Here is a 13,382-nt window from a genome sequence, read left to right as displayed (position 1 = left end):
AATTAGTAAGTGCTTAGCTAAGATTGGGGAATAAAAACGGTGCACTAGAAAACCTATTCAAACCTAATAAGAGAAATGTTAAGGATACTCTCTCAAAGTGAGATTCTTTATAAACTCTTTGCCACCTCTAGTTTTTGATACAATGTTTTATAATGTTGACATATGAATTGTGTAAAAAACATAAGGTAGCGGATAGTGGCCGAGGGAGGATTCTTGTGAGGAGGGGCCTCACATAAGTATAGAAGAAGACAAAACGAATAGTGGTTATAAACTTACTAATGCAAAACACCATAATATATATCCAAATAATTAAGTAGTCAAAATTAACATATGCATAGATAATTTTATCTCTTTATAGTAATCATAATTATTCTTGACGAGTTTCATATTTTGAAACCATTTCATGATGTCATCTATACAACTAAAAGTATTATTAAACTCAATAGAGAGAATTACTAAAAATTTTGCAAGCCCTAAAACTCAAGTAAGAGTGAAAGACGATTTTTTAATTAAAAGTAAATGTTTGGTTTCAATTTAATGTCATTGATTTGTGATAAATGACTATTTGAAATATTATACTTAATTTTGGGATGGGATTTGGATGCAAAGATAGATAAAATGATTGGTTTTGTGTTAAGTGTTAAGAAGGGTTGCAAAGCAATAGACATAGGTGTAAACTATTTTTCTTTTTGAAGTCGGGGTAGGCCTACGACCATCCTAGTCCTCGTATGCTACCATCAGTGATGACAGAGAGTCTGTGAAGAGTTTTACTTTGAAGAGAATTTCCTTAGCATTTCCCAATCTAGTAATAATAAACAAAAAATTAAGTTACTTGTTTTGGACCATCCAAACCGAACTTGACCGAATGTGTTAATTAACATTTGTTTTTTTTCTTAATAACCAGGCTTGATTCTATAAGCCCAACTCTCTATACACCCAATTGAAACTCCAAACAATTTTTTTTCCAAGCCCAATAACCCAATACCAACTTACTCTTTTTGTCACTTTCCTGATACATTTTGGGTGGCTGACACTTAGGTCTTGTTTGACAGCTCGGATTGTACTGTCTATTTCAGTCGGATAGGATAAATAGTCATCGGATAGTACTAACTAAATTAGTTAGGCGTTTGATACAATATCGGATAATGGCTATATTATTTATATTTGTTTGGCATTATCTAGCAAGAAAACATAGAGTTCCAGAATTACTCAACAGAATTTGACAAGGATGAGTCATTAGATATCAGACTACTCACCAAAATCATAATGAAAGTAGGATTCCATATCAAATCAATGTAATGCTAAGAATATAGGGTTTTTGACTAGCTCAATGAAAACCGAATCGGAAATGAGATTCTGGACCAAATCTATAGAATCTAGAAGAATATAAGGTTCTAAACCAACTTAACAAAACCATCAAAAAATTAGAACTCCATACAAACTCAATGGAATCCAATCATCCATACACAAGGTGGGTACATGAGCACTTTTTAATAGTAATTTAAAAAAAAACCGAACTAAACCAAACCGAATAGTAATTTCAGTTCGTTTTCGATTTTGAGGAAAAAAAAACAAACTCACCCCTAGTTTAGTGTGATGTGAATGTGATTCATAACGTTTATTTATTTTTCTTTTCTTCTCTCAAAAAATTAAAATTTTGTTCAATTTGTTTTATGTTTTTCTGGATAAATATCCAAGTTTCTAAATTGCAACATCAAAATTACTCTTATTGGAAATGGTAGAAGTTGCAGTTCCTACCGGCGTTCATATCAGACCCTTTCTTTCTGTAAGCCCACAGCATCCAATTCGTCGCACAATAGTGGTAACAAAGACAAAACCATGGAAGATTCGTGGAGTTGCAGCTTCTTCTTCTTCTTCTTCTTCTTCTTCTTCTTCTTCTTCTTCTTTTACTACTAGTACTTGTGGGTATAAACAAACGGCTGATGATGGACAACAAGTAGTGTTGCCAAACAAGGCAAGCAAGAAAAGGGTCTTCTTTTTAGACGTCAATCCTCTCTGCTATGCAGGAAGCAGACCCAGCTTACACGCTTTTGCTCATTGGGTCTCCTTATTTTTCAATCAAGTTAGCCTATCTGACCCTGTTATTGCTGTAAGTCCTCTTTACCACTTGCGCACCATGTGTTCGATGAAATGCTTCACTAGTTTTTTCGCCACTCTCTCTTTCATATTTCAACTAAAATCGTTTTCTTCGACGTTCACAACCTCCAAAAACTTACATTTCTGCTGTTTGGAGCATAGATTATGATGCTGCACTTCATATTGCTTACATCACTATAAGGCATATCAAAATTTGGTTAAGAAAAGATAAATAGCTAGCTTGGCAAAATATATTTCACAGGAAGATACCATATAGCTCCAGGCCTGACCATTTTTTGTAATGCTTATAGGGAATTTTGATTGCCATATTAAAGGTTTATGAAGCAGTTTATGATTTCACTATAAGCCATTATTTTTTTTTTATTTCTAGGCACCCAGGGGCTGGTTATAATTCGTCATATATTTAGAGAGTTGTATTAGCTTATTTGGGTTATACACCACTTATGGAGAATAATACTTCCCTATTATTTCTAGGGTAGTTAGTGGGCGTGCCATTGTTTAACCTGGTAGAGGCTTGAAAATTATAAACCCAAGCCAAGACATATTCTCCGCGATGCTCAAGTCACATATTTTCGTGAAGGGAATAGTGATAATTCATTGGTTCTAGTAGACTCCCTGCAAAGTTAATCTTATTCTTTCATGATTTTCAGCTGTAGAGGGTAGAGGGTTGAGATTCCTGGAACTTGAACATTAAAATTACAATTAACTAATGCTGTATCATGATGGTTAATCTTGGTAATAGTAACTATATGTTTTTTTTTTTTTTTCTAAATTCTGCACTTGCAGGTTGTTGATGGCGAAGGAGGAAGTGAGCACCGCAGACAGTTATTACCATCTTATAAAGCACACAGGTGGAAATTCACAAGACAGTTTTCAAAGGGGCATGTTGGAAGGTCACATGGAGTCATCACCAATGTTCTTAGAAAATGCAATGTGCCTGTGAGTGAACCTCTATTTTTGTATCATTACATTAGGTTGTAATATTATCTTTAGAGCAAATATGGATCTGATTATAGAGCTGGAAGCATTAATCAAAGCTAACTTTTTAATAAGTAAACACTGAGGGGCAACTACCGAGTACACAAACATTAACATGATGTTTATTATGAAGCGACAAAAAAATTCTAACAGAGTAAAGAAAGAGATGGATCTTACGAGACTAATCAAAGAGCCATCTCAACAACTTGTCTGTTAATTGACCATAGAAGGCTCCACTTCGTTAAAGGCTACTAACAATTCTTCCATGCCAACAAAGGATGAATTGCAAACTCGACCTGGAATACCGAATAAGATTTATAACTTTTAAAGATTCATCAAACCTGCTGTGCTTCAATAATTTCTAAATTTAACAAGAAAAAAATGCACAAAGCTCTTGTAAAGCTTTTCCAGTATATAAAGACCGCATTTACAGATAGAAAACTTGTATGCATATCTAGTGGTTGGTTCTGCAATTGAAAAAGGTTATGGAAATTCTGTGTACTTTGAAGTCCATCACATAGAGGATAAAAAATTCAATCGGAGGGTGGGATTACTGTATCTAGGATTACCACAGTTGAACTATATTATTACTAGCACTATCACTGCCAATGCGACCAACTGTTGTTATAGTCATTTTCATTGTTGACACACTACTTTATTCCGCCTTTATTGCTACCGCCAAGGCATTAGCACGACCAAGGAATTAACACCCCACCACCTACACTGATGCTGTTTTCCCCACTATCACCACTATGGTTATATGATCATTGTTGATTCAGTTGCCACTTGCCACCACTTACCCCCACTACCAACTTTTTGTATTCTTGCAGCAACCATTCTTTCCTTTATAATATTTTTAATGAAGTCTCAGTAATGATTTTATCTTTTGTTGAACCCATTCCTATTTGGAGCTCATATCTGATACTACACGTAATACAAGATACAGGATCTAACCGATTCCAGTCTAATGTAATTCTTTCACATTTGTCAAATATATCCTGCTCACCAAACATGACGTATAACTATAAGTAAACTCTCTTTTTTTTGAGAAGAAACGATAGAATTTTATTCAATCAATAGAAGGAATTACAAGCGGATAAGAAATCCACCTACTAGCAAAACTAGCTAAGACCTCTCAAGTAGGACTACCTAACAAGTAACTAAAGCTGGACCAAATTCATTTTACTGCTGCTAACACAACCATCACTTTATAAGAAAGAGAATAATCCGTGAACTCATTTGAAACTGATTCTAATGACTTCCTATATAAACATGATATACTTGTATCTATGAACAGTCAAGGAACTATATCGTCAGCGTAGCGCACGTGCCTAATTCTCACTTCTTTACTCATAAAGTCTTGCACCTTCACATCAAGTTGGTGAAGAAAGCTGTTCATTAAGACAGGATACAACGGGCTGCCCCTTCTTTATTCTAGTTGTTTGAAATAAAAATTCAATAACCAGTTTGCTCTCTATTTTAAAATTGTGTCCTTTTAACTGTTGAGTCGTTTGATATATAATTTTTTGTTGGTCTGGATACTTCATATTATATTGGATTCTTTAAGCCATGCCTGAAGCTAATGGAATTGAAGCTTAAAACATGAAATCTCTCAAAAAGGCCTGTAGCTGATAAAATTAAAATATTTTGGTTTGCTGCTTTTCGTTATTTTGAACATAAAGTGTTGCAGGTCATAAAAGTAGAAGGTCATGAAGCTGATGATGTTATAGCTACACTTGTGGGGCAAGTTCTTCAAACAGGATATCGGGTGGTGATTGCCTCACCTGATAAAGATTTTAAGCAATTGCTTTCGGAAGATGTCCAGCTTGTTGTGCCCCTGGATGAGTTAGAACGCTGGTCGTTTTACACTCTTAAGCACTACCTAGCTCAGTATAACTGTGATCCATGCTGTGATTTGAGCCTTAGTAAGTATAATTGTAATGTGGTGGTTTCATAAATGGTAAATGTTTTCCAGTTTTGTTTCCAGAGCCAGTTATGATGTTGATGTATCTTATCCTGGACAGTTTTCTGCATAGATGCTATATCTGTGAATGTTCACTTTTATATAAGACTTATTGATTCATATAGTCTATGGTTTTTATGGCTCAATTAAAAATACTCATTAAATTCGCTAGGATGTTGTAGAGTGAACACTGACATATTGGGATAATTATTTACGGATGTAAATTTGCACAGCAACTGAACTGCAATGTTTTGTAAAACATTTGATCACATTCAAACAAACACATAAGGGGAGACAGTGATTATTTCTTCTTAATTTGTCAGTTTGTTTACTGTTGTAAGCTCCCAGAGTGGTTTTACTAGGCCGCATTCCTGTCTGATAAACCAAGCCCCTCTTAATGTAATATGTATTCACTTCCATAACATGTTTTGTAATTCTGTTAACTTAATGTCTAGGGTGCATTGTGGGTGATCACACTGATGGTGTTCCTGGAATCCAACATCTAGCTCCTGGATTTGGTCAGAAGACTGCCCTAAAGCTATTGAAAAAGCACGGTTCATTGGAAAACCTACTAAACACAGCTGCAGTCAGAACTGTGGGCAGACAGTATGCTCAAGATGCTCTAACAAAACATGCTGATTACCTAAGGAGGAACTACGAGATTCTTTCCCTTAGGAGGTAGTTACTATGTTTGCGGTGTTAATTTTCTTTTATCATTAAATTCCAGGGATAATGCTGTTATTCAGAGTTATCTTATTACCTTGCTCTATAGTAATCCATAGTTCTTGATATTCCCGAGTCACACTTTTCTGCAGGGATGTCGATGTTCAGCTTAGAGAAGAGTGGTTGCTTACCAGAGATACAAACAACGATTCTACAACTCTGTCTAACTTCTATAAATTCTTGGAAGAAACCCGGGATTTCCGTCATCAAAGAGCATCTGTTTCAAATGGCTAAGCTGATAGGTAATTTCTTTAACTTTCCATATGACAGAAACAAGTTCATGATCTGTTCCTTGTTTCCCATTGGGGTTTTAGGGAGGTGGGGTGGTACTTTTTGAGGATGAGGTCTTTAATTTACTGATTTGTCTTGCCTGTACATTTCTCAAATTTCTCAAATTTTATAAATTTCATTCTACATGTCTGTTACATAACTATGACATTTCTGAAATTTTGAAACACTATATAGTGCATGAACAAAATATCATCTACAGAAAAAAATGAATTAATGTATGAGTAAGATAGATACACAATATAAAGGCAACACATTTACAGTGTCTTTGTCTAACACACGTCCTTATTCAATATAATTCATTTCTTTACATCAAGATATTGAATTTGTCACGTATATATAATCATATATATACATTACCATGATGTGACCTTGTTCATTTTTATAATTCACCTGGCTCACAGATTGTTTAATTCATTATTTCTCTACGTAATCAATATACATAAGCTTATATTCGTCATGCGTCTTCTTGATAGAGCTCATGAATATTTTCTACATACCACTAAACAAAGGATTCTCAAATGACTTCTTTCAAGCAGTCATTTACAAACCCCTCGAAGTGCATTACATCTAGTCATTACAAATCTCTCTATCTAATGTTTAGAGTATGGGTCATTCCAGTTGTGTGAGATGTTAAGATTTGTCTAGAGAGAGATTTAGGAAATATAAGAGCTGATGTCTTTTTTTTTGGATCACCACTTGGAAAGGGTGGGAAGAGGGTGAAAACAACTTAATTTTGTATTTAGTTTTTGGTTTTAGGTTCCTTTTGTGTACCATTTCTTCTACATCTCTCTCACCATCTGTCCACCTCATTTCATCTCTTCTCCTCCTATATCTTACCAAAAATTAAACATAAAAGACTAAACGTGAAATGGTTATTAAATGGGCCTTAAAATTTTCATCTCCAAAGTATATCTTCTGAAATCTTAATCAATTGAGCTTAAGATTACTGATATTATTTGAAAGCTTTTATAAAGAATTAATTCACTTTTATAGGCCATTGTTCTAGGATTAGCACATAAACAATAATCATGTAAATAATTTTTTCCCCATGACCTATTTCCCATAATTGGGAGCAGCCTCTCCATAAATGGGGGTAAGGCTAGCCGACATTCACCTCTCTCAGACCCTGCGTAAAGCGGGAGCCTTGTGCACTGGGTACGACCTTTTTACCTATTTCCCATAAAATTTGTACAGTGGGTGGTACGAAGAACTACTATATCCTTTTAACCCGAGAACTTAGCAAAATTTAATGTACAGGGATGTGCTACCATATAGAAATCCTGAAATCGAAGAACAACAATGTGCAGACTGATATACTTTTGTGCTTCTGATTGCGGAATGTACTGTAAGTTACCACTACCTGTATTGTCTCTCTTCTGCTCTCCCTCTCCCATTTTTGTTGCTTCTCATATGCCTTTCTCCTCCTGTTTCTGGGATCTCAGATTTTGTTGTACAGTGACTAAGAGAAACTTCGCAGCGGTAGACTGCAATGTGGTCAGATGGTTATAGTGCATGAGTGAGTGCTGATGTGTTTATTTGAGTCAAAGTTTTGGAACAGCAAATCTCAGCTACATATGCAAATGTACCAATTCCGCCCGGCAGGTGCATTTGAATGTTTTTTATGTCAAATTTCTTCTTACCTGTGTCCATATGGGTGTGTTATGTCAACTATTACCATAAATCAATGAATGTGGTCCATGGTTTTTCCTTGAGAAACTTTCTTATTCCTTTGATACCTCTCGTTAAAAAGTTATTTAGGTAACCGGAAATGCCTTTTGTGTGAAGATTGGGCCACAAGCTACTGCTTTGCAGTTTGTAGGCAACATTTGCGAAAAATGCACTATAAATTATACACATAAAGTCACTTGTACTGCAGTAATATTTCTCTTTATTTGTAAGTAAAAGTATCAAGTTGGGACACATATAAATAACGAGTTTGATGTCTGGTTATATCTGCCACATTGTGTCACTTAGTTTAAATCTCTCTTCTCCAATGTCGAAATATCAACAAAAATTAGATAAAGAGATTTGAGTCTGCTAGACGCAATGCACGAATTTGTGAGAATTTGTATATGACTTCTGCAAATGAGTTATTTGAAAATAATATATTTAGTGACTTCTGCAAATGAATACTCAATTTCTAATTTAACCCAATAAAAATATATCACTCGATCTTTGTTTCTTAAAACTAAAAAAAATAAAATAAATAAAACAACATATCTATTACTCTTTAAAATAATAAAATATGCGTTAAATATTCAGTATTTCAGTGTATTGTTGTTATCAACTTTAGCCTAGATGCTTGGGTTGTAAGAAATCTCTGATTAAAAACAAGACACAAATAAAGCAAGAAGACCAGGTAGTGTGGAGAAAGAGGCATCTGGACAGGCAATACACGTCCTTGTCAACGAGTGTGGCATGATGGCTCATGTCCCATGGGGATTGGAGGACCATCTTCCAACATTAGATATGCAAATTTTAAATGTAACACTCTCATATTTTACTTCTTATATTTTTAGAAAATGTAAATATGAGTTGTATGGAGAGAGATGTAGATTTGGAATCTAACGGACCACTTTCTAAAAACGTAAAGAAAATGTAAATATACATTTTTATTTTTATCTTTTTGTAAAGATAAATAATTTACATTCCGTCACTGGAGAAATTTTCGATCCCAATATAACCTTTCCATTTCAAAATATTTTGCATCTCTCATTTTAGGTGCTCAATGCCTCAAACACTAAATAAACCATAACCCTCTCTTTTTAATAAAAGGGTACAACTAATGGCGAATCACAGGTATCCATCTATTCCGAGTCCGGAGAAGGCTAGTTGAGAATTTCACTCTATTCGTTATCACGATCAAACAAATTCACAACTTATAAGTATCGAATCTAAACCTTTTTTTTTTTTCCTTTAGAGAATTAATGTTTGCACTTTTCCTAAGTAACTTGTCGTGGTTACCTAAACCGTAACTTTTGTACATTTGGGCACTTTTCTCTTTTATCTTCCTTGTCCAACTTGAATAATTAATTTTCTGGCACTTAAAATTAGGATTTAGTTTTATTTATTGTGAAAGAGTCGTCCCGAGTTCTGGGCGGCCCCACATCTCCAATCAGACTTCGCCTCCTTCTGTGAGAAATCTCAACCGTACAAAACTAATCAAGATCTGATCACAGCCCATGAACGGTGAACAATTGAATGTCTAACAAAATGAGCGGGTCCCACTACCCTAATCATTAATCAATTATGTTCCAGAAATGGACGGTCTGATTGATGGGGTTGACAAATAACTAAGGCCCCCACCGTGTTACACTGTAAATTGAGAACTGTAGCAGAGATTGCTGATATACAGATGCAGCTGAGCTCAACTTCCATTTTGCTCTCTCTCTCTCTCTCTCTCTCAAAAAAAAAAGTTTGTAATGTAAGAGCCAACCGAGCGGAGAAGGAGGAGAGGAGACAAAAGAGCATATAAGCACAATCACTCTTCAATCTGGTGATTTTTCTTACCTCTCTTTTTTAGGGTTCTCACACACCCACACACACACACAGACATACATATATATGTGTGTGTATATATATATATATATATATATATTTTTTTTTTTTTAAATTTGTCCAAAGATTGAGATTTATCTGTGTTTTCTTCCATTTTCTCTCCCAGGTTCTGGTTACTTTTTAATTTTTAATTTTTTTAATTTTACTTTTTGTATGTGGTTGAATCTTATGTAATCAGCTTTGTTTAACTGAAATGGATTCAGCTGCTTTTGGGAATTATGAATGGTATTTGATAGGATTTTGGGTTTCTTAATTAGGTTTAGTGAAAATAATTCAGCTTAAGCTGTCTTGAATGGAGATCTTAGGATCTTGAATTGGCCTCTAATTGTTAATTAGCAATAACTGTTTCATTACAGTTAGGGTTGCATATGCACGTACAGCTACTAAATCCTAATCGATCAGTATAAATTGTTTTTGGAAAACTGAGTTGAATTCTGGATGGGAGGTGGGGATTAATTCTGAGAATTGTTACCCTATGAGGATATTGACCGTTAATGGTGAAAGTTATTTTATTTTTCAAGTGTTTCATGAATAAATCTGTTGAGGAAGATGATAGTTTTCTTAAAACTAGCATCGGAGGGGAAAATGGGTATTGAATTTGTTCAGACTTTCCGCTGCGTGTCTGATGCAGCTATATCTTTATTCGATGATTCATTTCAGTTTGCGATTTCTTTGATTTACAATGACGATTCTCTTGTCTCGTATATTAAGCTGGATTGGTGTTGGATTTTGATACATCAGGTGAGGATACAAGTTGGGAAATGGATCCTAAAGAAAGGCAATGGGACACTTGGGAGAATCCTTCCACTGGGAATGATGTGACAAATACGATTTCCTCAGATCATCAACCTTTTACCAGTTACAAATCACGGCAGCATCAACAGAAGTGGGAAAGTCCCTCCGTTTTAGATTATGAAATGGGGATGGAACTGTCCTTCCAGAAATTCCACCAGCCTTCTGATTCGCAAACGTCGCATACTTGCAACTCCAATAACGATACAAAAATACCAGATCGAGAAGATGGTAGGATGCGTGAGGCGCAGCAGCCTGATAAAATCCAAGACTGGGATCCAAGAATGACGTTGAATGATCTCTCTTTTCTGGAACAAAAGATCCATCAGCTTCAGGATTTAGTGCATGTGATTGTTGGCCGGAGAGGTCAAGTTCTAGGACGACCAGATGAACTTGTGGCTCAGCAACAGCAGCTCATAACTGCTGACCTTACTTCCATAATTGCTCAGTTGATCTCTACAGCAGGTAGTCTTCTACCATCTGTGAAGCATACACTTTCCACCACGATTCCTTTTACAGGACAGTTTGGGCAGCTTGGTGGGTCATTCATTCCTTCTGCAGCAGGAAATGATGTGGGTGTTAAGTTGCAAGTTAATAGTGGAAGCAAATTAGCTGATCAGGCCAACCATACTGATCTAATAAGTAATTATGGGACTGAGCACATGGAAGAACATGAAACAAAGGATGAAGAAGATGCTGATGAAGGTGAGAACCTTCCGCCTGGTAGCTACGAAATTTTACAGTTAGAGAAAGAAGAAATCCTGGCACCCCACACTCACTTCTGTGCAATTTGCGGAAAGGGATTCAAGCGGGATGCAAATTTAAGGATGCACATGAGAGGTCATGGAGACGAGTACAAAACCGCAGCAGCACTTGCAAAGCCCAACAAGGAATCCAGCTCCGAACCAACACTTATCAAAAGGTATTCGTGCCCTTATGCTGGCTGCAAGCGGAACAAGGATCACAAAAAGTTTCAGCCCTTGAAGACTATTTTATGTGTCAAGAATCACTACAAGAGAACCCACTGTGACAAAAGTTACACTTGCAGCAGATGCAACAGCAAGAAGTTCTCCGTTATTGCAGATCTGAAAACTCATGAGAAGCATTGTGGTAAGGACAAGTGGCTTTGTTCTTGTGGCACTACCTTCTCAAGGAAAGACAAGCTTTTTGGCCATATTGCCCTTTTCCAAGGTCACACTCCTGCCATACCCCCCGATGAACCAAAAGGAACTCTAGGGCCAACTAACCACGGGGAAGGCAGTGAAGCATCAAACAGAGTTGGAAGCATTAACTTCAGTTTTGGCTCCACTGCTCCTGGCGGAGGTGGTGGATCTCAAAATCTCATGGACGTGAAAGAAAGTATCGATGATCCTACTAGTTACTTCTCTCCATTGAATTTTGAAACCTGTAACTTTGATGGGTTTCATGAGTTGCCTCGACCCCCGTTTGAGGATTCAGAGATCTCTTTTCTTATGCCAGTGTCTTGTAATTACACTGACAAAACTGGAGGGGAGTCGAATTTCAACAATCTTCAACGACACTAATGATTGCTCCTCGCCAGCGTATGACTTTCTTTAACATTTGTAAGTTTTAGGTGGTCCCATATGTTATGTGATTTCTTAAGCTTGAATAAATGATGGTGCTTACTAGTTTGTAGCTTAATAGAAGTTGTAGTAGGCTCTAGCGATGCTTAAATCTTAGTTTACCAATTCTGCATCATTATTTCCCTTAACTTTCGTGTTCATCGGTCTGATTCTGCATTTCATATTTGGAATTCTTTCAGTGATGGTGTTTTTGTTTCTTTCTATTTACCACTTTCCTTTGCAGTTCTTGCAACTCCCAATCAGTGGCGGAGCCAGGAATTTAAGACAATGGGGTCAAAAGTTGAACTTCCATTACTAGACAGGGCATGCCGAAAACGCGGGTCTGACGATCTGGAGGCTGCCAGGCCTTAAATTCACGGTGGTGGGAAGATTTAGCAGGGGGCTGGAGAAGAGGTGCTGATGGAGTGATGGCTAACAAATGGAGCAGCAGCTCCTGTTGGACCTTAAACTGCTTCTAGTTCCAAGGATCGACGACAGCAAGTGGAGCTCCAATGGATGAGTTGCTGCTGCATCGAAGAAGAAAGAAGAAAAAAAGGGTTTAGTCCCAACGGCTTGTTTTCAGTTTAAATGCTTTGTATGTGTGTGTGAGAGTGACAAGTGTGCACTCCAGATTAGATCGCTTAAAACCCCAATGAAGGGCTATGATCAAATCTGGAGGAGAATGGGTGTAATATTTGTTTAAGTTCTCTTGTCCCCCAGACTCTTAAAAAATGTTTTGGGAGTTGGCAATGCACCAAACCTTACAAACATTCCTTATTAAATGAAGTGATGGCAGATACAATTTGCACAGCCTTGTAGTCGTCCAACATCTCTGCATTCTTTGTTCCATTTTTCTGTCAAGTTCTAAACCCCAAGAAACTAATCAAACAAACACAAACAAACTTTATCAGCTCCTTCTTCTTCTTCTTGTTTGGCCACAAGGTTATTGGGGTCAAGGAATCCCATTGCCCCCACCTTGGCTCCGCTACTGCTCCCAATGTAGTTTTACTAGGCTGCATTTTGTTATCCATCTTCAGTCGATATTCGATATGAATTCACTGCCGTAGCCTATTTTGCATTTAAATTATACGAAAAGTCCAAAAAAACTTCCATTTTAATGAAAAGCCCTTTTTACAGGTATAGTGAATAGTACTAGGGAAAGGTATAAATGTGGTTTTTCGTTAAAAGTGAATAGTACCGAGAGTGTTTTGTTAAAACGCCCTTTAATTATTTGCTGCTGTAGATTCTTACCATAGTAAAACGTTTAAACACGTGTCGTGATTCTAATAGGGTAGTAAATCTACTCCGCATCCTCGCATTGCAGAGTAATTTGGGATCTCTGTCACGGTCCGAGAGAGAGTAACAACAATTTCACC

The 13,382-nt window shown here is 36.5% G+C and overlaps 2 protein-coding genes across 3 annotated transcripts; both read left to right on the top strand.

The window, feature by feature from the left end:
- The first annotated feature begins 1,416 nt into the window (after window positions 1–1,416).
- Window positions 1,417–7,789, top strand: LOC103429501 (uncharacterized). Its single transcript, XM_029109458.2, has 7 exons — window positions 1,417–2,110; window positions 2,905–3,057; window positions 4,787–5,021; window positions 5,515–5,737; window positions 5,875–6,024; window positions 7,331–7,418; window positions 7,516–7,789. The coding sequence occupies exons 1-5, from the start codon at window positions 1,736–1,738 to the stop codon at window positions 6,014–6,016; spliced, it is 1,128 nt and encodes a 375-aa protein (XP_028965291.2). The 5' UTR covers window positions 1,417–1,735; the 3' UTR covers window positions 6,017–6,024; window positions 7,331–7,418; window positions 7,516–7,789.
- A 1,570-nt stretch (window positions 7,790–9,359) lies between these two features.
- LOC103429480 (protein SENSITIVE TO PROTON RHIZOTOXICITY 1-like) lies at window positions 9,360–12,816 on the top strand. 2 transcript variants are annotated; one of them, XM_070806046.1, is made up of 3 exons: window positions 9,410–9,569; window positions 10,373–12,006; window positions 12,251–12,816. In XM_070806046.1, the coding sequence occupies exon 2, from the start codon at window positions 10,393–10,395 to the stop codon at window positions 11,965–11,967; it is 1,575 nt and encodes a 524-aa protein (XP_070662147.1). In that variant the 5' UTR covers window positions 9,410–9,569; window positions 10,373–10,392; the 3' UTR covers window positions 11,968–12,006; window positions 12,251–12,816. The 2 variants fall into 2 exon arrangements, with proteins under 2 accessions (XP_008365851.4, XP_070662147.1); XM_008367629.4 differs by lacking the exon at window positions 12,251–12,816 and having other exon boundaries at window positions 9,360–9,569; window positions 10,373–12,205.
- Window positions 12,817–13,382: the final 566 nt, after the last annotated feature.

Source organism: Malus domestica, chromosome 10 (assembly GCF_042453785.1).
Source record: "Malus domestica chromosome 10, GDT2T_hap1".
NCBI lineage: Eukaryota > Viridiplantae > Streptophyta > Magnoliopsida > Rosales > Rosaceae > Malus > Malus domestica.
This window is presented reverse-complemented; position numbering and strand designations above follow the sequence as displayed.

Bases quoted from the DNA above. Each gene is read 5' to 3' on its own strand.
- LOC103429501 (XM_029109458.2), top strand. From the start codon at position 1,736: ATGGTAGAAGTTGCAGTTCCTACCGGCGTTCATATCAGACCCTTTCTT. The intron at 3,058-4,786 runs GTGAGTGAACCT...AAAGTGTTGCAG, and splicing joins TTAGAAAATGCAATGTGCCT to GTCATAAAAGTAGAAGGTCA. The intron at 5,022-5,514 runs GTAAGTATAATT...CTTAATGTCTAG, and splicing joins ATGCTGTGATTTGAGCCTTA to GGTGCATTGTGGGTGATCAC.
- LOC103429480 (XM_070806046.1), top strand. From the start codon at position 10,393: ATGGATCCTAAAGAAAGGCAATGGGACACTTGGGAGAATCCTTCCACT.